The sequence below is a fragment of the Manacus vitellinus genome, unplaced genomic scaffold (genome assembly GCF_001715985.3).
Source record: "Manacus vitellinus isolate BGI_N305 unplaced genomic scaffold, ASM171598v3 scaffold_18_pilon, whole genome shotgun sequence".
In the NCBI taxonomy this organism is placed as follows: Eukaryota; Metazoa; Chordata; class Aves; order Passeriformes; family Pipridae; genus Manacus; species Manacus vitellinus.
The window spans coordinates 7,981,808-8,009,806 of record NW_021939324.1 but is presented as its reverse complement, the minus strand read 5'-3'; the positions used below and the strand labels follow the sequence as shown (position 1 = coordinate 8,009,806).

The 27,999-nt window shown below is 42.9% G+C and overlaps 1 protein-coding gene across 4 annotated transcripts in view; it reads left to right on the top strand.

The window, feature by feature from the left end:
• Positions 1-27,999, top strand: part of KANK1 (KN motif and ankyrin repeat domains 1) — a 121,292-nt gene that overhangs the window by 86,663 nt on the left and 6,630 nt on the right. For 2 of the 4 annotated variants that reach the window (XM_018070416.2, XM_018070417.1), the window contains exons 4-9: positions 8,189-10,843; positions 20,432-20,650; positions 21,465-21,573; positions 22,587-22,796; positions 24,388-24,475; positions 27,191-27,422. In XM_018070416.2, the coding sequence (XP_017925905.1) occupies positions 8,189-10,843; positions 20,432-20,650; positions 21,465-21,573; positions 22,587-22,796; positions 24,388-24,475; positions 27,191-27,422 (3,513 nt within the window). Of the gene's footprint in view, positions 1-7,127; positions 7,253-8,188; positions 10,844-20,431; positions 20,651-21,464; positions 21,574-22,586; positions 22,797-24,387; positions 24,476-27,190; positions 27,423-27,999 lie in introns of those variants that run through there. The other 2 variants (XM_008921650.2, XM_018070415.2) reach the window with 2 other exon arrangements.

Genomic DNA, 27,999 nt, shown 5'->3' with positions numbered 1-27,999 from the left:
TGACTATATCCCTTCCCACCCATGCCTTGCTTCCTGCCACCCGTAGTTTGATTTCCCTTGCTACCTCTGAGTCAGAAACTGGGATGGAGGCAAAACAGACTAGCCTCTTAGTTTTCAGTTTCTGTGGTTAACAGCCTTGAGGTGGTGTGCACACAAGACATCCCAGCACAGAGCTGCCAGATCTAGAGCTGTTCCCAGAATGTGAGAGCAGTTGAAAAGGAGATTTATTATTGGCCCCAAATAAGGGAGTAGTCAAGAATATAAAGCAGATTTTGTGAACTTTGATAAGGGGGCATATTGCAGTCATTCTCAAGACAATTGTGCTTTTTTTTTCCCCCAGAAACATATTTCTCATAAAAAAAGATTAATTCTTTATTCAAGGTTAATTAATTTGCACAATTTTCTTATAGTATGTATTTTCTAGTTTAAATGAACTTCTGTTTGAGCTGTACCTTTTCAGTTCAGACATCCTAGAAGTAAAAGTTTTAGACATCAAAAAGAGGGTTAAGAGGTGTATTTTTTTGAAAGGTAGTTTTTGCTTTCAGCTCACAGAAATAATTTTTAGTTGTGGTTATATGACATTCAGATATAAATTCTGTAGGTAATTCTTTTTGTACCATGTGAAAGAAAACATTTAATGGTGTGACAAAAAAAGGCAATGTGACCTTGAAAGACCCTCTCCTAACATCAAAAAGGCTATTCATTACATATATGCTCCTTTGAGCAGCTGGCTGGTGAGCATTCTGAGCATTTTCTATGTGATACCAGAATGTTCTGGTTGTCACAGCATGTAGCAAAGGGTGAAGAATAATAAAAGCCAGAGTCTCCTCTGCAAGGTTAAGAAATAGTTCTGTGGTTGAGAAATTGACCCCCGAAGAGGAGGTGAGAGTGGGACATCCAGATTAGTGCATCCATCTGATCACTAGTACCAAGGTGAGAGCTGGGCTCGTTGTTTTTGCTAAACTCGGGGAACCACAGGCCAGCCAGCCTCACTCTCAAGCCCAGCAAGATCATGGAGCAGATACTCTTGGAAATTATGTACATGGAAAATGAGGAGGCGATTGCTGACAGTCATTCAATATGGCTTCACTAAGGGCAAACCAATTTGCCTGACAAATCTGGGGGCCTTCTACTTTGGGGTTACAGTGGATGGTGGGATGAGGGAAGACTGACTGACATCGCCTACCTGGACTTGTGCAAAGTATTTGACACTGTCCTGCAGAAAACCCTGGTCTCTAAACTGAAGAGACATGGATTTGATGGATAGAATTGACTGGAAGGTTGGAGTCAAAGAGTTGCGGTCAACAGCTCGATGTCTAAGTGAAGATCAGTGACAACTGGCATTCTTTGGGGGTCAGTATTGGGACTGGTGCTCTTTAAAGTCTTTATTAATGACATGGTCAGTGGGACCATCCTCAGCGAGCTGCTGATGACACCAAGCTGTGTGGGCAGGAGGGCAGGAATGCCATCCAGAGGGACCTGGACAGGCTGGAGAGATGGGTCTGTGCGAACCTCATGAAGTTCAGCAAGACCAAATATAAGGTCCTGGGTCAGGGCAATCCCAAGCACAAATACAGGCTGGGCAGAGAATGGATTGAGGGAAGCTTGGGGGAGAAGGGCTTGGGGATGTTGTTTGGCAAGAAGCTCAAAATGACCCAGCAATGTGTGTTTGCAGCCCAGAAAGCCAACCACATCCTGGGCTGCATTGATAGAAGTGTGATCAGCAGGTCAAGCGAGGTGATTCTTCCCCTTTTCTCCACTCTTGTGAGACCCCACCCTGGAGTCCTGTGTCCAAGTCTGGAACCCCCAGCATAAGAAGGATGTGGACCTGCTGGAGTGAGCAGAGGATCCTGAAGATGATCAGAGGACTGGAGTATCTCTCCTGTGAAGACAGGCTGAGAGAGTTGGCTTGTTGAGCCTGGCCTGGAAAAGTGAAGGCTTCAGGGGGACCTTCTAACAGCCTTCCAGTACCTAGAAGGGGCCTGTAAGAGAGCTTGAGAGACACTTTTTACAAGGGCATGTAGTGATGCTTTTAATGTCATTTGCATTGTGGCTGTGATTGTTTTGAGCTTTTCTCCTCATTTAAAGAATAAATATGGGGTCTTAATACCATGCTCTTTCTAGAAGTAGGATGATTACAATCCTACTTCTAGAAAGAGTATGGTATTAAGACACCATATTTATTCTTTAAATTCCTCCTTTTACCAGTGTTGCGTGGTAAATGTGCCATCTTAGCACAGTGCCCTAGTGTTTGCATTTCACAGAGCAAGCAAAACACAGCAGCCACATGAACTATCTCTCTTCAACTTTGATGCTACTTATGTTCGTTTACTTAAGGTACTGTCCTTAATTCGCATCTCTAAGGCTTACTGCTGCACATATCTGAGCTGGAGCATCTACATCATGAAATAAACCCCTATTTATTATACAGTGATGTAACTTCAGCCCTTCTCTGTTGTTATTATCAGGGAAGTTTCTGTTCTCCATTTTGTGATTACAACTCCCACCCTAAGCACTATTTAGACGTTAGATTTAAAAGTCAGCTCCCCAGTTGGGGTATTGACACATAAATTTTTGAAAGTAATCTAAAAACAACATATAAATTTTTTCTCAGTTTTCTGCTACTCATTTTTCTTTTCAGCTACTCATTTTTTAAATTTACAGAGAACATTTTACACTGGAGATTTATTTCTTCAGTAAAATGTGCAGTAAATGGAATTCCTCTGTAATAGGAGAATTCTCTGCACCTGTAACTGCAGGTTTGGTAGCAGGGTCTGTCATCCCTCTTTGGTTGGGGAGTTCTGATTTGGATTGTAGTACCTCATACACCACAGCCAGTGCATCAGGAATCAAATTCCATCTGCTCCAGGCATAGCTGTAGCTGGCAGTAGCAAAACAGATTATCTTTCTTACCAGATGGTATTTATTGGTTGTTTTTCCATAGCAGAACAAGAGAGGGAGGTGTTACCAGCCACATCCAGAGTATAGTGTAGTGTTCTGGGCAATTGTGCCATTGCTTGTACAAGCAGAGCAAGGTCTTCCAGGCATCACAGCCTGGTGCTGCAGGAGGCCAGCACCCAGCATCAGGGTATGATCATGGGCAGCTTGGTGGCTTGCCTGCTGTGCTACAGTGGCTCTCCTCCTTTTGGAAGATGAGCACACACTGCAGGCAGTGTGTGCTCCACACCTATGGTGTGCTTCACAGTGCCACTCTGTGCTTTAACTGCAAGGGGAAAAACAAAACACTCAATGCTCCTACTATGTCTGGCAAAGTACAGAAATTGCTTGCCATTTCTGTAAGTTTTCCTCTCTCTGTTGTTGGAATAAAATAAAACCAAATCTGTTAGGTTGATTGTTTGGGTTTTGGACTTTATTAACCCCTCAACTCCCTTGGAAAACAATGGAGAGCTAGGCTGAATTGTTGGGGAACTAGAAGCATCTTCTACATATTGTTATAGAGACCAGAAAGCTGGTCAATTGAATGTGGAAGTCTAAAGTCTACTTTCCAAGAGGTTTTGCTGTTGTTGTTTTGTTTAACTTACATTCAAACATCCCAAAACTTGAAAAGGAGAATGAAAGAAAAGTGGTCAATTGTTCTATTCTGCTTTTTCTTTTTAAAAAAGTGCTTGGCTTCATGAGTTTTGGATGTTTCAAAAGGTGAGGCTGATGCTCATTTATATATGCAGAAGAACAGAAAAAGAAAAGAACAAAAGTAGTATAGGAGATGGGAGGAGGAGAAACCCCATCAATTTATTCTCTAGTAAGGAATCAAAAAGTCAGAAGTGGTTTGTTTTTTTTTAATCTCTTCTTTTCCTGCCCCAGATAACCTTTCAAACTGAAGTTAAGCATATAAAAATACTGATCTGACTCCATTTATGCAAACTATTGCCTTTGTATTTTTCCTTTGCAGCATTCCTTATGAATTGTCTTAGACCATAACTCTGGAAGGAGACTCTGTTATTCATAACAGTATTTCAATGGAAAAGACTTCTTTAATAACAGTCAGATCCAAGATAAAAATGCCTTAGAGCAGATACCGCAATCAGATGGGGAGAGAAGGCTTTAGATGTGATGTCTCTATTTTTCAAGGCACTCTTGGACTTTTAGCTTTGGAAATATATCTTCATTTGCTTCTCTTTGCTCTTTTTGGACCTTCCAAGGCAGCTCTACAATAAAGTTTTTCTAGCCTCCAGAACCAAAACTCAATGTGCGGCCACATTTTCCCTTCTTTCATCTTCCTCAAAAGTCTTGAAGCACGTCAACTAAATATTCTATTTTTTTTCCAGTTCTCCTGGTCTGAAAGCAGACATGATTAGTGTGGACTCAGGTAGGGCTGACTCAATATTTTAATGTACTGATGTTCTTGTGTAGTGCATTGGATAGGATATAATTGAATAGAAGTTGGTAAGACTGGAATGTTTGGACAGAGCCAGTCCCAGCAGTGCAGAAGGTGAGAATTGAAGAGAGCATTTTTTAAATGCTGCTTGTGTCCTGCCCATGGTTATCCTGTAGCAGGGAGAGGGAAATGAAGTCTTTGCATACTTCTGCAGAAACACATTAATAATGACAGTACCACAATGAAGTCTCTGTGCTTCACAGAGTGTTTTACTTTACACATATTGGCTTAAAAACATGATGTATTTGTGTCCATTGCATTTGAACTTGATGACCTTAAACGTCTTTTCCAACTCAAATTATTCCATAAAAGCTAGAGTGTCTGCAGCATTTTCACAGACAAAAGTGTATGTGTTTGTGCATCTGCACATGTGATTAATATTTGCCTGATCTACTACAGAGGCTAGAGAATAGGTTTTTTTAAATTTTAGCAGTGTCCATGATCAGCTGGCCAAGAATGAGACAAGGCACAAAACAAGAGTGTTTGTACTGCCTGGTATTTTCTGCAATATTTCTCTGTGTGTTGGGATAGAAATCTTTTGCTTACTTGAGGTCTCTGGGCATGAAGGGAAATGGACACAGCTACCTCTGAAGTCAGTCTGGGGTACCTGCTGATGTAGCACTTGGTACTCACCCATCAAATCTAGGGAGTAAGCACATCCATGGTTCATCCAGAACCTAAGGGCTGAGAAGAAGGAGAGCTGCACTCTTACCAGGTGCTTATTTATTTCATTTTTATTAGATTTTTTCTTTTTGGAACCAACAAAACCATTTTTATTGCTTCAAAACAGCCATCCATTTTGCTTTGTTTCACATTTAACAGGCACACCCATTTTGGCCCTTTCTCTGAGACAGCAAAATGCACAAAGGCTTGGCACAGCTCCTGCACGCTGCCATCAGTGTTGTGTTGGTGGTAGTGGATTGCATGCCTCATCCTCGTTTGTCTTCATGTATCAAGAAACAACTCAAGAGATCAGCTCATAATACTGGGATTGTGATGGTGGAATGCTCACTGTGTTGTTTTAAGGAGAAGCAGTAGGCAGTCAGCTCCATGCACCTTCTTGTGCTTGTGCTACAGCAGACACTGTGTCCTGGCAGTGCTGCCAGCTTAAGCTGAGAACCAAAGAGATTTCATTGTCAAGACATTGAACTGCCTGCATGTGTTGTGGAGAGGTTTAGTGAGGGTTTCAATGTCACTGTAGTTATTTTTTTATTATTTATTTTTTATACATTTCTGTTAAGCAATCTTAATACCATTCCCTGCAGAAGAAAAGTACATCTGAGATCCAGTTTGGCTCTCATGACTGAAGATGAGATTTGCATGTCTTTTTAGAGATTTCATGAATATTTTTCCAAAGATGCATTAATTCTTAAGCTCTGTGACTTTCAAAGAGTTTGTTCTTCCCTCCCTCATTCAACATTTATGCATTGTGCCTGAGGACAGTTTAGAGCAGCTGCCTGACTTCAATGGTGTAGTGATGGGAGAATTGGAGATGTTGCTGAATAGGAAGACAAGGACCAAGACAAACAAAGGAAAGGAATGAGGGAAATGGGACAACAGGTAGAACTGATGTAGCTTGAATTTACATGGGCTAGGTGAAGTGACTAAAACCAAGTCTGGGATGAGGGGTGAGAGATAACCAGATTTTGGTGTGGATTGGTAGAGCAAGCAAATGGATGTAAGTAGAGAAAATGGTCGAGAAATCCAAAGCATGGGAAGAAGGCAGAAAGAGCCCAGATGAGGGACAGTGAGAAAGTGGGGACAAACCCAGGGTGCAGGAGGGACCAACCTAGGGTATGGAGCTGTGGAGTGCGGAAAGAAGAGTTGCTTGGCTTTGGGGAATGGAACCAGGATGAGAGTCTGGAAACAGTGCACTGAATGTGGGGCGGAAGAGGAGTACTTCAGAGAAGTTCTCTCCTTGTCAGTGGGAGTCCTGGAGACTTTTTCTCTGCCTGACAATGAGACAGTTCTGCTGTAAGGAGCCAAGCAGTGTGTCCTTATGTGTTTGAAGTGTCTCTGTATGCATGTATTTTTGCTTCCAGTCTGGTATTTAGATGGCTATTTTGGGTGTATCTGTAAGTAAACACCACAGCATACTGAGACTCCAGTCTTTCAGCCGAATCATGTGGTCTGCGGGGGGGTTGTTTGTGCCTGTCGAACCGTCTGTCTTCACTGCAGAACCGAGGTACTAAGGTGCTCCGATCGGCGCCACCGCTGTGGCTGTCACACGTGCATGTCTGTGTCTGTGCCTCCACCCTATTCTTTTCCCGAACCGATGAAGGTAGGTTCTTCCTGAGCAGAGTCCTCCTCCCATCGGCTTCTCGGGATGTCGTGTGGTAGCCCGAAGTATGACGGATCGCCATGAAAGCAGTTATACTGTCTGTAGGCAAAGCTTTTCTTAAGTATGCCAGGGAAACTGGAAAAACAGGAAATTCCGCCCCCCCCGTAAACCTTTTAGTACAAACATTAAAGTCACTTCCTGTAGTTGCCAACGTAAGTCGAAGAGTTTCTTTTTTTTTTTTTACCTATTTTTTTTATTTTGTTCTCTCCCCCCCCCAGCCACCTCCCTGCGCCTTCCCGATGGCCTTATATTCTTTAAGAAGACAAAGGCTTCCAAGCTCGCTTTCAAAAACGAAACGCAGAGCTGAGTCCGCGTCCCGCACGGCACCATCGCGGCGCTCCCCGCGGAGGGCGGCGCGGGGGCGGGAGCGCGGGGGCGGACGGCGCTTCCTTATGGGGAGAAGCAGGAGCGAGCCGGAGGGAGGCAGGTCTCCGCCGTGTGACACATGAATCTGGGACAGCCATACGTGGCTGGAAAATTTGCAGTGTGGGGGCAGAGGCATGTGGCTAAGTCAGGTAACCGGAAAGCTGGCTTTTATTATTTCTCCAGCGAATAACTTGAAACAGTTGTTTTTGGCTTTTTATTTCTTTTTTTTTTTTTTCCGTATTTTTCTCCTGCCAAGTGGGCCTGGAGGAACAGGTTGTATAGCAGCGCTGCATATAAATATGCAGCCTGAGAAAACCCAGTGGATCTGTTGAAGTTTTATTTAGATTGCTTCACAGACAGGTGAGTCCTGCATCTGGAGGGCAGGTGGGTGCTCCTCTTGTGCGAGGCTACAGCCTTCCTCAGCAGTGGGATTTGGGACCCTGCTGAAAGGGGGTCCCACCACCTGTTGTGGTGATGGGGGCTTCATGCAGTTTAAAATGAAAGAGGCAGAGGCGCTGGTGGAAGTAATACGAGCTGAGGTGAGAGCAAACTGGTGTTTCTGCTCTTGTGGTAGCACTTCCCACAGCCATAAAACAGCTGCAGAGCTGCGTAAAGTCTACTGGCATCAGTTGCATAAGGAGCAGGGTCAGAGTTCCCTTCGCCTGCTCTAATGCACCCTCTAGAGAACTTTGTCTCCGGATGATTCGTGTACATTGTGATCCTATGGTCTTTACTTAATAACATAGTGTGTGTGACAGCTGGGTTTGAGACGGGAAGGGTGGAAGGATTTGGGCAAGGACAGCTTTGAGCTACTGGCTGTGCTCCTTCATTAACAGGCGCTGTCTATGTTTATGCGTGTGTACACATTTATGTGGGTATGCACTTCTCAGCATTTGAAAACCTACTGATTAACGTCTAAAAAGTTAATCAGGATTTAGTGTTGAGGGTCAGTCAGCGGAAAGTTGGTCTGCTCGATGAGCTGCAGCAGCAATTTCTGCCTCTGGCGTGCTGTGAGGACCCATCTTTATATGCTTGTGTGTTAGTGTGTAGTTTACTGAATGCTGATTTTGTTTCTTCTTTTCCAGAAAAAGAGGAAGTTATTATAAATGGAGAAGATGAAAAAGAACGGAAAGACCCGTATTTTGTGGAAACACCTTACGGATACCAGCTAGACTTAGATTTTCTGAAGTATGTGGATGATATACAAAAGGGGAATACCATTAAGAAACTAAATATCCGAAAGAGGAGGAAAGCTGTACCAGCTTCTGTGGGCACCAAGAACTCTAGTGGCCAGTGCAGTGGCTGGACCTCTGCAGAGTCTCTCTCTTCATCGAACAGTGATGAGAACAAGCAGTCTTCTTTGGCAGCGAGGAGTCAAGTAACCTTGTCCGTCCCTGCAAGACCCTTGGTTTCCTTTGAAGTATCTCCTACCTACTTAACTGTCCCTGAGAATAAACAGCTTCCTCCTCCCTCCCCCCAGCCTCCTCGGCACAACCTCCTTGTAACCAAAACTCTCATGGAAACACGGAGGCGACTGGAGCAGGAGAGGATGATGCAGGTCACACCTGGAGATGTCCGCAGGCCGCGGCTTTCCAGCTTTGGAGGCATGGGCTCCACAAGCTCCCTCCCCTCTTTTGTGGGATCCAGTGGGTACAGTCACATGTCTCAGCAGCTGCAGAATGGTTATCAGGGTAATGGTGACTACAGTGCCTGTTTCAGCTCCTCCTTGGGCAGTTCTATTCGTCACAGCCCCATGAGCTCAGGAATATCCACGCCAGTCACCAATGTGAGCCCGGTACATCTGCAGCACATCAGGGAGCAAATGGCAGTTGCCCTCAAGCGTCTCAAGGAGCTTGAGGAGCAAGTCAAGACTATTCCTGTGCTACAGGTCAAAATTTCAGTGTTGCAGGAGGAGAAGAGGCACATGATGGCTGAACTCAAAAACCACAGGAAAGCCACTCAAAATGACACATACGGTTTCAGAAAACGGTCCTACAGTGCTGGAAATGCAGAGCAGTGGGAACACATGTCTCAGGTGAGAAGAGGTGGAGAACTGTATATAGATTGTGAGGAAGATATGGAGAGTGTGGAGCAGAGCTCTCAAAGGATAGAGGAGTTCAGGCAGCTGACTGCTGAGATGCAAGCCCTGGAGAAAAAAATCCAGGATAGCAACTATGAAAGTCCAGCAAACCTTCAGGTGAACCGAGAAAATCTGACAAAAGAAGCCCGATCTGTTGCTGTGGGTGCTGATGAGAACATGAATGATGTGGTTATATACAACAGATCTGCAAGGCAACACAAGGAAGTTTCTGTGGGGACAGAGAAAGAAATGAGGGAGTGTGGGGTCGGGGTGACAGAGGCCATGCTCGGATTGTCTACAGAGGTTGAGAAAGAGATAGAACTTCAGCAGCAGACCATCGAAGCCCTTAAGGAGAAGATTTATAGACTAGAGGTTCAGTTAAAGGAAACCACCCATGACAGGGAAATGACCAAATTAAAACAGGAGTTGCAAGCAGCTGGTTCTAGAAAAAAGGTGGATAAAGCCATGATGGCTCAGCCCCATGTCATCAGTAGGATGGTGGAGGCTGTCATACAAACGAGAGACCAAATGGTAGGAGATCATGTGGATGTTGCTGATTCGTCAGTGGGAGACCACCTGCAGATGAGCAGCATTGGCTCCTCCTGCATACCTGCCATGCGGAGCACGGCTGTGGGCCCTGAGCTGCTGATGAGCCAGTGGCTGGTGAGGGAGAGGGCAGAGGTGCAAGATCAGGGTACAGGAAGGTCTGTGGAGCTGCATGATAAGGCAGTGGGCACAGAGACAAGCATCTGTGAGACAGGCATCAACACAGAGGAGGCAGCAGATGTGCCAAGCCTCTGCCAGAGGGCACAGGCGGTTGGAGCAGTGAGATCTGTGGGCTGCGGGGACTGCTTGGTGGATGTGGTGGTTTGCGTGCCCAAGGAGTGCGTGTCCCGTGAAATGTCCACAGAAGCTGTGCCCAGGGCAGAGGCGATGGTGATGGCCGTGCCTTCCATGGCTAGCCAGCAAACCAGCACTGCTTTGGAGATGGTGAGCCAGTGCACCAGCACGGAGGCGGCCTGCCTGGCTGACTGTGGGACTAACACCGCTCTGAGCAGCTGTGATAAACAGACTAGCACGGACAGTGTGGAGATGCGGAGTGTGGCAGTGGGGGATGGCCGAGTGAAGGATATACATGCATCTGCTAAAATGCGTTCAGTTGGAGTGGGCACTGTGCTTTCCAGCCACCCTGGCTTTGACAAGCCCTCTGCAATAAAAACCAAAGACTGTGGCATTGGACAGATAAGTGTTCATGAGAACTACCTGGTTGGTCTGAAAATGAGGAGCATTGCCTGCGGACCCCCTCCATTGCCAGTTGTGCCAACTAGCACCAGGAGCATCGGTGTTGGTGTAGAGTCTGTGTACGAGCCGGTCAGTGGTCAGTTGGAAAGCCCTCTGCCTCCGCCTGAGCTGAGGACAGGCTTGGACCACTACATTGAACGTGTGCAGAAGCTGCTGCAGGAACAGCAGATGCTGCTTGCTGAAAATTACAGTGAATTGGCAGAAGCCTTTGGGGAGCCCCACTCCCAGATTGGATCTCTCAATTCACAGCTCATCAGCACCCTCACCTCCATCAACTCTGTCATGAAATACACCAGCACAGAGGAGCTGCGGAGCCTGGACCTTCAGAAGCAGTGCATGGAGAGAAGCACCACGTCAGGTAAGCCCAGCATCTGGGCACACCTTTGGTCTGCTCCTTCCTAGAGCTGCAGGTCAGTTGCTTCCTAGGCTCTCTTAGTCTGAAAGCCACTGTGTAATCCTCCCCAAGGAAGCACAGAGCATAACATAGTTGCTGAATGTGGCCATTGGATATCTGTCTAGCCCCATTGCTTGTAGCTGAAGAACCAGAGGCGGCTTTATCTTTCCCAGTCCAGCAGACTCTGAAGGTCTTAATGATGGTGCCATGGCTCTGACTATGCAAGAGTGGTGCCTAAAACTATGAAGGGTTTAATCACCCTGCAAGGTGTTGACTTCATTTTATAACTTTAAGAGTATTTGAGGTTAATGCTTGTGGGTTTGGAATTTTAAACTTGGCATGCAATTTTTAAAAACTTCAGTGTCAGATTTGACAGAGTTGAAAGTCATATACAGTGTCTCTATCAAAATTACTTGCTTCCACAGACGTTTCCGTAGTGTTTCTTTCATTACCTTTGTTCCTTATGCTGCTCAGAGCAAGCTATGGGGTGCTTTCCCCATTCCAGCCAGCAGGGCTGATTGCTTTATAATAGGCAACTCCAGAGCACTTCGCAGAAACCACATCTTGCATCTTCTCTGTTCCAGTAACTGTTTGTCGTAATCCCTAATTACAGCCTCATGTTTGAAGGGCATAATTACTGCTGAAGGTTTTGGTGATACTGAAGAAAGGCGAGAATTGAGATTTAAATACTCCTTGCTTTTTATTTATTAATTTTAAAATATAGACAATTAGTTTGAGGGATTCTTTATTCCCTGGGGTAAAGTTGATTACTTCTTAAATTATTATTATTATGACTATTATTATTATTAGTGTGTCTGATAGTCTAGTTTAAATATTAGCCAATTTTTTCTAGTATCTTATTGGTGAAGCCAATCACATTACTATTAAATTTATAAACAGTGGCTTGCTGGAAACCACTGTGTAATACCTAGCAGTGACTGTTAGATACTACCTTCTTGGTCCTGCCATACAGTGACTGAAAGAAGAGGTTAAGGGAATGGGAAAAACTAGTGCAAATTCATTTGTATTGTGGATCCTGAATTGGGAAAAAAACCCTGAGTAAATACCATTTAATGTCAGCATAATATTATTGGCTAATCCACAGCTATATAAAGCTCTTGCAGCTTATTTACTGTCTTAAAAATTACCTATTTTTGTTAAAATGCAGGTTGGTAAATCTGATTCTTTTCAGTACATGTGCTAAATAGAATCATCCATTAAATGAGCTGAAGTAAAAGGTTTGGCTTCCCATAGTAAAGCAATAAGCGACACTAGTGTAGTGGTAAAGAAAATGTATCATATTCTGTCTGCACACATGCAGTATGACACAGTATATGTAATATTATTAGCTTTCTGGTATGCACTTTGTATTTTGGTCTACTTACAAGTAGTGATATAATAGTAAGGGTATCTAGCAGACACCAAAAGTGTCCGTAAAACCATGAACCAGAATTATCACTAGCTGTAACTCCATAATTCCATTCCCAGCTTTTACTGCACAGTATCAGATGTGTAGTCTAGGGACTTGAAAGTATTTAGACACAGGTGGAGCAATGGATCATATTTTACTAAAAATGTTTGTAGTTGGATTCAGATTTCGCATTCTTGATAAAATTATTCCGGAATAATTTTATTTTAACTTGTAATGCCATTATCTTTAGCTGTGGATGCTGAGTGTAAAATTTCTTTATTTTTAGTCCCTGGTGAGAACTATATGCCTGCATTGCATACATAAATCAAGCACTAGGCTCTAACAGTTTAGACCCATGGAGAATTGGAGTGGAAAAGAGGTCTTAAGCCTGAAATGTTACCCCATCTCTTTCTATTAATCTTGAAAATATTGTCTTTACTGCATTTATCTGCTGGTCTTGCTGCCTGTTCCTGTGGTTTTACAGATCATGTGTTACATATTTCTGTAGCAGGATTTTTGCTGAACAAGCACTAACTTAAATGATCTGTAAACACTGGAACTAATAAAGCCTTTTTTTTCCCCCATGCATCAGTATCTCGTGATAGCTTGTGAGGTCTTAATAAGTCTTTCCTCACATTTAGGTCTCTTGGATGTAGCTTTTCAGGTGTCTCATGGGAACTAAGCCAATGCCCTTTCTCCAGGCCTGGCATCTCAGGCTGATTTCTGTAAAGCTTCTATAAACAAAAAATCTTTCAGAGCACTGAGTCTCTGTTCTGGTTTGGCTAAAATAAGCAATCAAGTTTAAGTTATTGAGAGAAGTGTGATCTCACAAGCTTCATTTTCTTAGAAAAAACAGGCTCAAAATAGAGGCAGAAGTGTCTAGTTTCCAATTAGCATCAGTAGCATTAATGTTTTATTCAAAGAGCGTCCATAGGAAGCATCTCTTAGATGCCAGTTCCTTTTAGGGCAAAAATACCTGAGCTGACTTTGAGGCATGTGATTTGGGTACTAGTTTGCTGTGTTAATGGCTTAGTGGTCTGTTCCACTTCTGAGGTGGACCATCAATCAAATTCTCAGCTTTACAGTTTTTTCTTTCTGTTAGTGCTGGGGAGAGGGTGTGCTGCAGGGGCCTCTGCCATCTCACACCCTCTGACACAGCTTGTGGCAGGTGATGGAGATGCCGGCAGGAGAGCTGGAGCCTGCTGACCGGGACATGGGTTGGCAGTTTTTGTTTCTAGACACCTGTGACCTCTGAGGTGATCTCTGAAACAAGTCCATTAGCAATTAGTATTTTGCTTGTTGCAAAATAATCACTTTCACTTCTGTAATTAGGCAACTTATATTTACATATGCACTGTCTTTCAGAAGCCCTAGTGACCTCAGGGAAATCAAACCCACTGGCCAGACGAGATGATTTCCACTCTGCAAAGTCATGTTAGAATGCATTGGCAGCCTGTGTGTCCAGCTGGATGTGGGCCACAAACCTAGGTGCTAACTGATCCCTATTCTTAGACCAGACAGCATATAGCAGGACTAAGAGAGGCGAGTGCATTCAGCTTCTCTGTTTGTTGCATGGATTTTTAAAGAAATTTCAGAATGTTGCATTTGAATGTGCATGTGATGTGTTTTGCAAAATACCAGCCAGAGGCCTAATGTCACTTGTAGGGGTGTTAATTACATGAACTTTTCACAAGTCTTGTAGATGAATGTCTTTCACTGTCAAGGAGTTTTCAAGGATGGTATTTAAAAACAACTTATCTACCATTGCCCTGAAAAATTATTTGAGCATATTGGACCTGAAAATGCATAGTTATTTTGCCTCAGTGCTCTCTGGATATCAGTTTTATGGTTGCTGACTGAGCACCTCAGTGGAAACATTACACTAGTTAATCATCATGAGGAAGGAGGCAACTTCTTGAGTTAATATTTGAGGGAGTGAAAGGAAGTGGGAAACAAATGGTATCAGAAAGTCTCAAGGGTAAGGAAATCTTGATGTGCCATCTGGTGGAAAGATCTTCCAAAGTTTTTAAGACTTAAGTTTCAGCCAGAGTGGGGGAGGCAGGCTGAGGGACAATGAAAAGACCGAAGGACTGATGGTGGTCTGAGAAGCCTCTGGTTGTCCAAAATTGCTGTGTAGGACTAATTAAATATTGTGGCTATGGTTGTCTCTGTGTTGTCATTTGTAATGCAGGAAATTGGACAAAGTTGGTTTTTTTTCTTTACAGCTCTTCTGTTTGGCAGTTCTTTCTCTCAAAGACTGTGTAGCTTGATGGATTGGTAGCTCCTCTCCTGGCAGCATGGACCACACTATTGGAGTTGAAGACCTGGGGCTTACCTCAGGCTCAGGAGGCAGGGCTGATATGGTGCAGGCATGTTGGTGGACCCAGTAAAGCTGTGGGCTGCTACAAATCACACTGGTTGTCTGCATCTATGCAAGTGAAGGAAGCCCTCAGCTTCAGCTCTGCCACAGATGCACGCCTTAAATCACCAGTCGAAGCTTCTGTACAGATGTGTTTTTTTCATGTAACAAACAGGATCTATCCATCTGTCTGGTGGGAAGAAGGTGACTGGCATGAAGCATTTTCCATATTCCCTGGAAGGTAGTACATGATACAAAACAGCCATACAGATGTCCCACCTGTGTGCCAAATGAGTACTGTTCATTTACATGTGTCTGGTTGGCATCTTGGAGAATGCAGTGCCTCCTCTGCTTTCTTCATATAGTGGGTTGGTATCTCTTGACCTGCTAGTAGTGACAACATGGAAAGCTTAAAAGGATATGTTGTTAAAAAATGGTAGCAACCTCCATATTAGGAGCCAAGGTGTTTAGCAGAGTTTTTTTGGTTTTAAATATCCATACCGTTATACCAGAAGAGAAGCAGAGACCTGATCAGTCATTGTCCTATAAAGGCATTATTCAAATTAAACTCCATAAACCTCCTTACAGACATTTCACATACCTCCCCTGGTCATGTGTTAACAGAAACTTACTACTATTGTCCTTACAATATTTGCTGTTTTCATTCTGTGGCAGCACTAAATGTAGAGTTTGAATCTGAAAGCTGCTCTATCCCCTTATTTCTGCTTCAGTCAATAAATAGCATAATTTGCCACAGTATAAATTATTTTTCCCTTCAGATCTATTGCTGCTGAGAGAGTGGCAAGGCTGCAGCCTGCTAGGCTATTAGATAAAACCCCAGTTCCCTCCCTATGCTGTGGCACAGGTTCATAATGATCAGGCACTGAGCTTTGTTTAGAGTTCAACTCCCATGGTAACAGGCACATCTATGAATATTTAATGAAAGGAGATTCCCGTTTTTCCAAGGAAGCGTTGTCATATTTTAGCAATAATAAAGCATCATCTGAGAAGATCAAATTCTCATGAATGAGAAAGAAAGAAGTACTCTGAGATGACCTTCCTGCTGTGCATCATGAGGTACTTTGATCCACCACTCATCAGGGAAATGAAGGATGGCTTTCACCAAGCTTCACACACAGTTGTCTTGGGAAAGACAGCATTTCATAAATAAGATTATTTGCTGCTTCACCAATGTGTGATTTTTTTTTTGTGGTCTAGCTAAAGGAATTGGTTTTAACTTATAGTTTCAACAAACTGGATTCACAATATAATTTAGGGATGGAAAGCAGCTTCTCAACACAGAAAAAACAGTTAAAGTGAGAGTGAAAATGAGATTGTTCTTGCAGTCCTCTCAAAGGTACCCTCATCCTGTTAGAAGGAGTGTTTTCCCTGGAGCCAAATGGTAGTTCAGCATTTGCCTATGCCTGGACCCTGGGTGACTCTGCCTTCTGCCAGTTTATTGTATAAAAAGCACATCCGTGGCAGGTTTTTGTTCTGAAATTTTAAATAGGCTGACTTTTAACCAGGAATGGCTCAAAAGTACCTTTTAAAATGAAACTACGTCTTCTGAAGGTAACATATTTATCAGTTGGATGGGTTACTATAAATCATTGTAAATGTTTAAATGTAACATGTTTGTTCATCTCTGCCTTTTTATTTACCTTAGTAGAATGGGCTTTTTCTTAAATAGTTCTGATTTGTTTACCAAATGGAAAGTGAATTAAAATTATTTTTATGCAACAATAACTTTTTAAGCATAAAGCAAAATAAGATTTAAAACCACTGGAGGAGACTTTGGGTTCTTCAGTTACAATAATTTCCTAAGTAGCTTATTGCTACCATGGAGAAATCATGCAGTGTGAAAGAGAAGTATTTCCTTGCTGTAAGTGCTCCAGACAATATTTATACACTTCCTTTATTCCCTCCACTCTGTGGGGAATGTATAACTTTTATCATTGATCATTATAAATATATTATGGAAATAAATGCTTGCACTGATCAACAGGTTAAAAATAAAATCTTTGTGCAGTTACTACATAGGCAGTAACCTGTTGCTCTCTTTTAAGCTAGAAGCCTGTGATGCTTCAGCCAGAGAGCTAGATTCTCATCCTGAGGCTGTTTAATTCCCTGGCCTTGTTTGCACTTCTCCTGATTTCCAGTGGTATGAAAGTATTGTCAAACTAAATTGGTTTTATAATAATGTTTAGATTTGCTTCCATCAGTCTAAATGGAAATCTTCAAAAGTAGGTAAAGGCCAGACTTCTGTTACCATGAATTCATCAGAAATTCCAGGGAATCCAAATGAGTTCCCTGAACCAGCTTATGCTATCACAAACGGGAAGAAAGATCTGCAGTTAGGAAGGGAAATTGCATCTTAATAACAATAAACAGATTTTATATGTACTAGAAATGGCATGGTAATCTGCTCCTGCTCTATAGTAGTTTTGCAGTCACCCTGGTTTAAATTGGTGAGATTTTCAAAAGAAGCACAAGTGATTGATGAGAGGAGGTTCCTTCTAAAAAATTAAAACCATGTGCTCTAATTCCCTCAAACCACTGAAGATGCTTCAGTCACTTTTTTCCCTCTGAAACTGATGAAACCATCTTTCTGTGTAAGTGTTCATGAGCAGTTGAAGTATTTAAGTTTTTTGTTTTGTCGTACTTCTGCCTCTAAATTACTCCTGAAATTTTCTAAGATCCCCTGCTATGTTGCAAAATATATTCATAAATTCTTGGCAGCTCCATGCTGTAGTTAGCTATGCTATATCAGTACTTAGAAACTTGTGTCAAGTTTGCAGTATTTGCCCGCAACAGTAGCCTAAGGAAAAGCAGCAGGGCAGGTCTTCCCGATAGGCAGTGTCTAGCTAAGCATTGAACTTGTTGGCTGATTTGCACCGTGACCTGGAGAAGGATTCTGCTCAAGCAGACTTTAGACTTCTGTGAGGTGAGAGGAAGAGTCTGTTTTAAGATCTGTGTAGACTAATGGTAATCTTCAGCCAGGGTTTTGTTTCTCCTCTGGAGAGGTGCCTCCAGCCCCAACAGCAACTCTGCAGTCCTGTTGGAGGAAGAGGGAACTTGGCTCATTCAGCTTTATGGTTTGCATAGCAGTAGATTAGTCTATTAAATCATTGACTGTAAGGTTGAATGGTGCAGCTCCTTCCTTCATCTTTTTTTCTGAGTGATCGGCCTTGGTTGGTGCTCTCCAAGCATCTTTACATTGGCTGTTTTGAAAAGGGGAAGCTCTGGGAGCTAACATTAAATGCTAATTAAAGGCTTGCAGTTTTAGTGCTGAGTTGGGCCCAAAGCTCTCTTTCCCTCATCGTTGGGTACTGTGGATGAAGTAAGTGTAGAGTAACAGCATTGCTGGGACAATGAGAGCACTGACCGGTTTATCTAATGCACACTTGTTGTCTGCTTGCCCTCAAGTCTTGATGTCATCCTCTTTTGTCCAGCTGAGAAGGACCTCTTTTCTTTTTCATTGGAAGGCATAGATGTCATGCCCTAGATCCTGAACTCAGTGTGGTGCCCCTCAGCCACTGATGCATGAGCCAGAGGAGGGGACCTACAGGGGTCTTGTTGCATTGGTGGCAGGTTTAGCTAATAGAGAGGCTGTGAGTCTGGGGAGAGAAGGCTGCTACTGTCCCTCTCCTTTCTCTCTGTCCTACCCTGCAGCTCCATCCTCCGTGTGTCCCAGGGCAGGAGGGAGACACCTGGGAAAATTCATGCTTTGGGGTTATGACAGGGCACACCAAGGTGCTGTTGGTTTACCTCAGGGTGGAGCCCCACTCTGTCCTGCTGGAGTCCTGCCAGCTGCCCTCAGCTCTGGCACACACAAACCCACCTGACCTGCCACAGTTGTCACAGCTGCTTTTGTAGGAGAACTGTGATGCATGACAGAGGATGCAGAGAGTTCTACTGAAAGCAAACCTGGGCACCTTTGGAAGCTTTGCATATCCCTGATACTTCAGAGCAGGTTTCCTCTGCTCCTTCCCACGTTCTCGGAGGCAAGGCTGGAGCAGAAGGGGTGACCTGGTAAAACCACCCTGAGCAGCCCCACCACCAGCTACAGCTGGACATGGTTACTGTGTTTGATACTCTTTCATTGTAGCTGTCATCATTCCAAGCAAGTGGAGGGAGAGACAGTTCCCTTGTTTTTCAGCTAAGGGAATTTAAAAATCCTTGGGTTTGGCTTGGGGCTCCACCACCTTGGCAGCCCTCTTCTCCTTGGCTGTTGGATAAGGAATGATGTTTACTGTTGGGAAGGGACCCAACCAAAGTCAGTTGCAAAATGGGGAGAGGTGGGGGGACAAGGGATTCCCCTCTTGCTTCATATGTGTGTCCATTTTGTCCCAAGTGCACAGACGTGTCTCTAGAAGAGTTACTCCTCCCCAGGGGGCTCTGGGGCAGCTGTCGCCTTCAACACACACAAACACCACTCCCTATTCCCACTTAAGTAGAAGCTTTTTGACTATACCTGTGGTGATATATGGCTGTTGATGCCCTGCTGTGTGCCTTTCCCTGCAGACAGCTTCCCACTGTAGCTTGGAGGAGCTATAAGCTATGGTGGAAGTTTGCAATAGGTCTCACTTCTGGAGAAGGTGCCTTGGGAAATGCATGTTCCCAGACTCAGCTGGGAACTCAAAGACTTGGTTGGGAATGGGAGCAACTGGGAGGAAGCTGCTGGGAAGTGACAATGTTCGGAAAAATCAACTTCAATAGCAAGAACAGCTTGCTAGACAAAGATGTAGCTGTGTTTCTAAAAATTAAGGTTTGGAATTTACCTTACTACAGTAGGTTAGCACACTGTACAGTGTCATTCAAGTGGATGCCAATGTGGAGGCTGTGGCTTAATTCTTGATAAATACAAAGGCAGAAAAATATGGAGGCACATGTGATTGAATGCTAACAAGATCACTTAGGGAGGAATATGTGTGTAAAAAAAAAAAACCAGTGTGTTCCACAAACAAAAGCATTTGTACAGATTTGTAGAGCATTTGTAATAGCACAGCTGGAGGAGCTCCAGGGGAATCTGTAAAAGTCTGTGCGTAATTAGCACTGCCTTTTAAATACACAAAGGGAAAAAATGGAGTGAATGCCAGCAAATCAGCGAGGGGAAGAAAATATAACCCAAACATTTGGAATTTGATTTAAATACAACTACTAGCTCAGTACAATCCTGTCAAAAAAAAAGGAAAGAAAGACATGTAGTGGTTGTGAGTTTATTGCAGTTGTCTCAGTAACTTGGTTAAGCATATAGGTTTCAGAATTAGTCAGAGTGATGGCAAAAAGGAAAATTTCCTGAAAAATTTCAGGTTTCATGGAAAATTACATTCCCTAATAAACAACTGCAATAAAAAGCTTACTACTCTTGGAGAAAGACCATGCAGAGGAACTGTGAATGTGCTGTGCTCTTCAGGCATGTCAGTGAGGACCAGCTCAGTGAGCCCACCCTGAGCAAGGGTGGCAGGAGCTGGGGTCATTGTTGATACTGAAAGAGAAGGAAAAGGAAGCACCATTCCTTTCATGCATTTTAAAGCCCATATCTTTATAGTTTTTCCTTGTATTGTATATTTTCACCAAAAGAAGAACTCACAGCTTTTTTTTTGCATTTTCTGAAAGCAATCGTGGTCTTTTCCATATCAGGTCCTTAGAAAAGAGTGTTTTAAAGCACAAGGGGTGCCCTTTCTTTTCCAGTTTGGGGTTTTTTCTGCCTGTTGATCACAATACTGGCAGAAGTACTTTGGTCTGACTCCTCCATGATGCTTACTGTCTTCTCTGGCAGGTGCTACTTTGGAGTACATCCCACATGGTCAACTTGCAAACACCCACTTAACTTCAAATTTGCGAACACTGAAATTGGAGCAGGACATTGTACCTGCTCAGGAGGAGAGGAAGACTCCCCTGGTGGAAACTGTTCGGGGAAGGAAGTCCTTTTCTTCTCAGGATAAAACTCTTGCTCCAATTAACCTGACAGATGACCAGCTTGCCTCAGGCCTTTATGGTAATAACTGACTCACATTCACCTTTCATCATTCTGGTGGAGTCTGAGTATGAAATACAGTTTAAAAAGCTTTTCAGTATTACCAAAAATGTAAAAGCAGGAAAAGATGCAGCTACAGGGAAAGTCACAATTTGAGACCCTGTGTCTGCAGATAGTGGTTAGGTTTTAAATGGCAGATTGTAGCATCAGTGAAATATCATTTAGTGTCTTTAAAGAAGAATGGGTTAATAATTATTTTTTTAAATACTTAAATTTGTATGAATGTTTTACCTGTCTTACGCTTAGAGATTGCTTTAAAAGTTGTTTCAATGAATACTAAAATCTAAAAGACCAGCCTTGATTGAATCTCCCTACCCCGTTGAATAGTTTATTGTTAAATATGCTTTCTGTATTGTTTAAATGTGCTGTCTGTACTAATGCATTCATTCTGGCAAAGAGCTGCTGCTCTCTGACACCAAGAATCAAGATTTTCTTAATTGACCAGAGTAACCATTTCAGCATTAGAAGTTTTTCACAAATAGCGAAGAAAAACAAAAAGCTCATATCTTTTCTTAAAGTTTTCTAAAGCATCATAAAGATTAACAGCATGTTGGAAGATGGGAAATCTAGGCTACACTGGTTTCCAGAGTTGATTTTGGAACTGTTCTTTGATATTTCCAATATGCATCTCACACCATGTAAAAAATATTGGAAAACTCAGCTTCAGTTGGTAAATTAAACAGAGAGCTGTTTGTTATGAAAAATTGTCTAAAGCTGCTGCAAAACTGGCTACAGATTTGTACTAATATGTGTGCTTTGTCTCCCTCTTTAACAGTATGTACCAATAATGAAAACACGCTTAAATCTATCATGAAGAAAAGGGATGGGAAGAAGGATTTGAGCAACACCAAGAAGAACCTGCAGTTTGTTGGCATTAATGGCGGGTAAGAGACCTGTCTCCAAAACATCTGTCACTATAGCACTGTACTGCTTTCACAGCGGGTAGGACAGGAAGAACCCAGGAGCACATGCATAGCTTTGGCCTGTCCTTCAGGCTGAGGTGCATCTGCTGAGTGTAGGTATCAGAAGGAAGAACGAGACAGCTGAGCTCCTCTTAATCCTCTTGTGCATTCAAGTGATATATGGCATCAGTCTCAAGTACCTGTACATGAGACTGCTGCCAAATTTAACTCAGGAAAATGAAATGAGTTCAGCCATGGGGACATTCTTCAGGCAATGCTTTATTAAGGAAAACTTGTAAATATGTTTGGCAGCTGACAAGCACAACACTGTAAAATTAAACAATACAGCAAGAGATGGCATTGCCCAAAAATTGATTTTTCTGGCTTTGTGTTAGATAAATACAGAAACTTTACTACACAAATACAGAAAACAGTATGGAAAATTTTCATCTTTTAAAATACCTTGCCCTTGCAGAATGTTGCAAAGAACTTGAAAATGGTTTCATCAAATTGTTTTATATAGCTTGTCTAGCCCTTTCCTCAGATTAGTTTTTCTTTAGTACAAGTGCTTTGTGCAGTATATAGCCTAAATATCCCAATTACATAATTTCATACATATTGAATAAAAGTATCATTACTTATAGTGGGGGAGTGTTACCACAGGTTTGTTATCTTCTGCTTATATCTGACTAGTAAGGCAACAACACAATTTACTCTGAACAAAGTAATTTCAGTTTGGGGATAGGACAATGTCTGACAGACTGTTAAGACTTTTGTTTAAAAAAGGTTGTTCTTCTTTCATTACACACTGTGTACATACTAATGACAGTTATCAGTTAGCCTTGACACTGAGTTCAGTGAGTAGAAAAGGTCTCTGAGAGGAAAACAGGAGGACTAAGCCTTTGCAAGACATTTTTCCACTTGCACCAGTGCAAGCAGGTACTGTCCACTGCTGAATGGCACTGAGCAAGCGCCCCTGCCCATTTTTCCCACAGGTACGAGACCACATCCAGCGATGACTCCAGCTCGGAGGAGAGCTCCTCCTCAGATTCAGAGGAGGAGTGCGAGGGCCACGAGTACCCCTGCGACCGGCACACAGAGGAGAAGCAGCCCACCCCACACACTGCAGAGGTCTGTGCCGTGGGGGCAGAGAAGGACAGTCCTCTCCCAGAGTGTGAGGCCGAGGAGGTGGAAATCAGAGAGAGGTAGGCTGCTCGCCCCCTCCAGAGTACCTCTGAGGAGGTCACTGCTGCCTCGTGGCATGGGGTAAGCAGTGGGCTCTGCTCATACTGGTGGAGAAAGCATCAGCCCCATCATTGGTTGACTGCTGCTGACTTCCCTCCTGCTCGAGTGGATAGTCAGAGGCGGTTTCATGGCAGAACAGCCATGTGTGAGCAGGGAGAAGGTGTCAGAGGGTGTCCTTTGCAGCAGCTGATCCCACTGACTTTAAATGGTCCATTAACAGTGAGACCCAGGTGGCTCACCCAGCAGAGACTCTTCCGGGACACAAATGGCACTTGTTTGGGAGCTGGCAATGCCTTGAGAATGGCCTGGTCTGTAAAATGAACAAGCAAATGAGTCTGGAGCCGTGCACACCAGGTCAGCAGCCTGCTGGGAGTACATCTTGCATTTGCACCTTCCACGGCATCTCAGCCATGGCTGGTACTGCTCAGTAAGAGGATGGGGTACAGAAGCAAGGACATTGTCCAGCCCTCAGATCATATGCTTCATGTGAGATCACATACTGTACTATACTTCTAAGGTCACTATCACACACTTCTTCAGCATTTCATGTCTAAGCTACTTTTCAAATTGCTGGTAATGGACTGTGTAAGATAGGATTTGACAGACAAGGCTTTTCTGTTTTGGTGTACGGAAAGCAAACCATTGTCACGAGTTTTTACTGATTCTTCATTAGTAAATGGTAAAAGGAAGTATAAACACGGACAGGGAAGGGATATTTTATAGGTAATGGTTTTGCCAGTGGTTTACAAGTGTGCTAGCTTGGAAAATTATGTAGGTGGAATAATAACAGTAAAATTAATGTCATGTTTCACTGAAGGTGTAGCTTAGCATCAAGTTCTCTGTAATTGTCAGCTGCTAAATAAAAGAGATGCAGAAATTAATAATTAAGAGCTTGGAGGCCTTGGAGCTGTGTCTTTTGAAGTGCTCTGAGCTTGCTTTATACAGTACTGTAGGATAGCTTGTTATTTTACAGGTGGCATAGAAAGATGGGCAGTTTCTCAAAAGAGGTCTCTAATTTACATTTATCCTAGCAGGGGGTGGTTGTGAAGAGGAGTAGCAGGACAGCTTAGATAGCCATGTGTACTTGAGGAACATGTTCTCTGCAAGCTGACTGCCCTGGCAATGCCCTTTGAGGGGAAGGAACAGGGCACATGGCTACGCATGGACATGGTCCATGCTGCGGTGGAGCATTTCATTGCTCTGGAAGCACTAGCAGCTGGTGTGTAACCCAGGAGGGCTAAAATTCCCACCTTACACACAGAGTGTCCTAGTTGCTCTGCTTTCTGGGAGAATTTTCCTAAAAAATTCTGCCATCATCCTCTCTGCAGGTTATAGGCAGAGATGGTTGGCCACAGTGACATGTGGGACAGGCACAGACCTTATTTTCAGCACTACTATGAGTAGCGAAGAGCTGCCAGAGTGGCTTCTGCATGGCAGATTGCTTGCCTGGAAACATTAATCCCCAGAGAACTTTCAGAAAGATAAATGTTTCTATGCTGAAACGTTAAGAGAAAAATTGAAACATGCAGTATATGTTGCTGTCTCCCTCAGATACGAGCTAAGTGAAAAGATGCTTTCTGCCTGTCACTTGCTGAGAAACAACATTGATGACCCCAAGACATTAACCAACAAAGATGTGGTAAGCAATGCAGGACAAAATTCTCTCTGAGATGCAATAGAAAACTTGAGGGAAGGATAACTTGTGGTTTTGCAGGACCAACCTTGCAGTGGGTAAGCAGATGAGGATTTCATCTTTCCTGCGACGGTCACAAAACTCTTTCTATCAGGAGACTTTTGTCCAGAGAATGTACTTGTGCTTTGTGCACTTGGGTGTTGTCACGCAAGGCACACACATAAAAATAGTAACGTGAAAGTGCAGTTTCAACACATCTGTGTATTCCTGTGTTATTATTGTAAGTGTCACTTTAGCACTGCTGTGGGCAGCTCTTAGATCTCACATTAGGAGACTATATGCCGTAAGAAGACTGTTACTTCCTATGACAAAAGCTCATAGTCTGTTCTGAAACTGTGGTGATCTGCCTCCTTCTAAGCACAGGGGTCTTGTTTGTCTGACTTACTGCACTGGTGGTTTTATCAGTGCTGCAGAGAGTAAGGAGTATTCATTGTTAATACGCATTCTCAAGAAATAAAATTGTATTTGCCTCATATAGGAATTGCCTATACTGCCGTGTGAGGGCGATCTGAGAACAAAGGAACACTGCTTAGTGATATGAAACTGAATTTTGCATTTCTTACAGTTGTGTGGTGATGTAAAAGGCAACAACCCACTGATCTCCTCTACTGTAGAGCATCTGCAGCTTCTTAAAGACAGTTATGTTGTGTGCATGACACAGCAGTATTGTCTGTGTCCAGTTCTGACATTTGTGGTCCAAGGAATGTTTTGAAAGGTTGTTCAATACAGTTGTGACAGTTTTTAATCATGTATTTGTCCTTCAGGAGTAGTTTAGGCATTCAAACAACAAATGGTTTAGGCCCTGTTGGAGTTGTGTCAAAAATGGCATAACCACATGATGATCTCTGCCTTGGAAGTGTAATTTGAATTTACATTTTTCTTTCTTGTGCTTAAAGTGTCTTCCAGCACAAGTAGTGCTTTGTAGGTGGAAACTACAGACTCATCAGCTCTTGTTCTCTGTCTGTCTGCTGATAAAGGAGTCTTGTCCAAACAGACTAAATGTCAGTACAGCTAAGGATCTATATAAGTTGTCCCAACCTCTTCCAGCATACTCAGCTCTTATGGCTTCTGATTACACCAGGAAGAGCTGTGGATTGCTTATTTTGGAATGTGCTGGATTACATGAATAAAAAGAAGTGTGCTATTTACTTAATAATGTGTGTGATGCTGTGACTAAAAATAATTTCTTAGTGGTATTTTGCACTCAGTAGCGCTTAAAATTAAAAAAATTATATTGTGTCGCTTTATGACCACTTTTTTGTTCAATTCTGTGTGTTCACAATACATGTGATCCAACTCAAATAGTTGTACCTTGTCAGTTTTCATTCTGTAAATGTGTTTCTGTAGTACAGTTATATATGTAGTACTGATGTATGTAGAATATTCTCCCTTTACTGGACACGCGCCACCTCTAGAGCTACTGCAGTGTTTTCCCTAGAGGCTAGATAAGCTTTCTGAGTGCCTTCTCTGTAAAATTGTCCTTGAATTTACTGGCCACCTTGCACATGGGGGGTTATGAAGAGGATATGGTGGTCCTTCCAGGTTACAGAAACTGCCTCTCAAAGTCAGAGCTGGTGGTGACTGTGGAAGCCTCCTTGGCTCACAGCAAGATCTGCTCTACCTACATTTTTCACAACAGATAAGTTACCTGGCCTAAGAGGCTCATACTCCTTCACCCCTAGTCAATACCAATGTGAAAGTTTATCCTGAATGTGTAGCCTGCATCTTCTCATTGCAGCTAAAATCTCTTGCTACGACAGCCAGCCATCCTTCAGGTGAAGAACAGGTTCTTTCTTTTCTTACTGCAACAGTTTTTTGCCTATGAAAATGTTACAGGGTTCCTTTTCCCAGCAGTTCTTTCAGCATAGCATCTCCAGTCCTTCCTGTCTGTCCCATAGGTCAGATTTCCTTGACTTCTTATCATTCTTGCTGTTCACCTTTGAAATTGTTTTAGCCAAATCTTTTGTGTCATTCAGTGATCAGACCAGACAAAGTAGTCCAGCTGTTACCTTCACAGCAATAGGCAGAGAAGAGACTGCATCAAATGGTGTGCAAGCTATAAATATGTTTATTCGCCCCAAAACAGTATTTGCCTTTTTCATTACACTATGTTGTTGTTGTCTTTGGTTCAGCTTGTAATACCCAGCTCTTCTCCTGCAGAACTGCTGTCCAACCAGTTCTCATATACTTGAGGCATTTGATAATTTGTGCCTCAAAACTGGGCCTAATTGACTTAGCATGCTGTTGTTTTAAGTCCAGTCAGAAATGCATTTTCCCTGTTCTCCGTCTTGTGTTTATTAGTGATTCATAAACTTAGTTAAGTATTTGATGGAAATGGTTACTCCAAGTCTTTTTTCTGTTCACCAGCATTTGATAACCGTTAATTCCGAGAGGATGAGATTAATTCTGGGAGTAATCTCATCCATGTCCTCAGAGGGGAATAATTCCTGAAAATCAAGTGAAGTGAGAGGAAGTAAACAATTGGTTTTAAAGAAGGCTTTAGTCAGAGGGGAAGCTTCAGTCTGTCATCTTGTTTGTGAGCTGAATGCTTTCTTCCCACATTGGACTAAAAATGGCTTGACCTGCATTGTTGACTTGTGGGATGGAAAATCCTTTAAACAGATTGCCCATATGTAAATTTTTCTGTTTTGGTTTTGGCAGAGGTTTTGTTTAAATACCATCCAGCATGAGTGGTTTCGTGTCTCAAGTCAGAAGTCTGCTGTCCCTGAAATGGTTGGAGACTACATAACTGCTTTTGAAGAGATTTCTCCTGCTGTCCTCAGACATATCATCAATATGGCAGATGGAAATGGAAACACAGCTCTGCATTACAGTGTCTCACATTCTAACTTTGAAATTGTAAAGCTTCTTCTGGATGCAAGTAGGTTAACAGGTTTGCTTATTTTTTTTTAATTATTATTGGGTTTTGCAATTCTCATAGGTGAAACTGAAAAGTTTTAACTGTTAACAGTTATATGGTGGCTCACTTGAGTAATCTGGAATCTTTGTTTCTAGCACTAGCTTTTGAGATGATGTTTCTTGAAAAAGTTACAAAAACACTCAGGTAAATTATACAGAATTGGCTGGTGTCTGAGTCTTTTGGACTGTAGTTCCAAGCTCAGCAATACCAGCCTCTAGCACTAGTTTTCTCTGGAGGCAGTGCAGCTGCTGCTCAGTCGGGTGTAGGGTGCTGGAGGAGGAAGATTCATTGAGGTATAAACATCCATCTTAAACACTCAGACCAGTCTAGTTTTATCTTACTAAAGCGATGCAAAACCTTTTTTTGGCCACCACCTTGACACATCTCTGCTGCCTTTCTGAGAAACTGGAGCAGTATGGCATTCTGTCACAGAAGAGCATTTTCCTGATCCATAAGCAATGTGATGATGCTTCATGTAGTTGCTTTTGTTGTTGCTTCCTTTTCTCAATCCCCTTGCAGAGAGGGTAGTGACCAAGGAGAGACTCCAGAG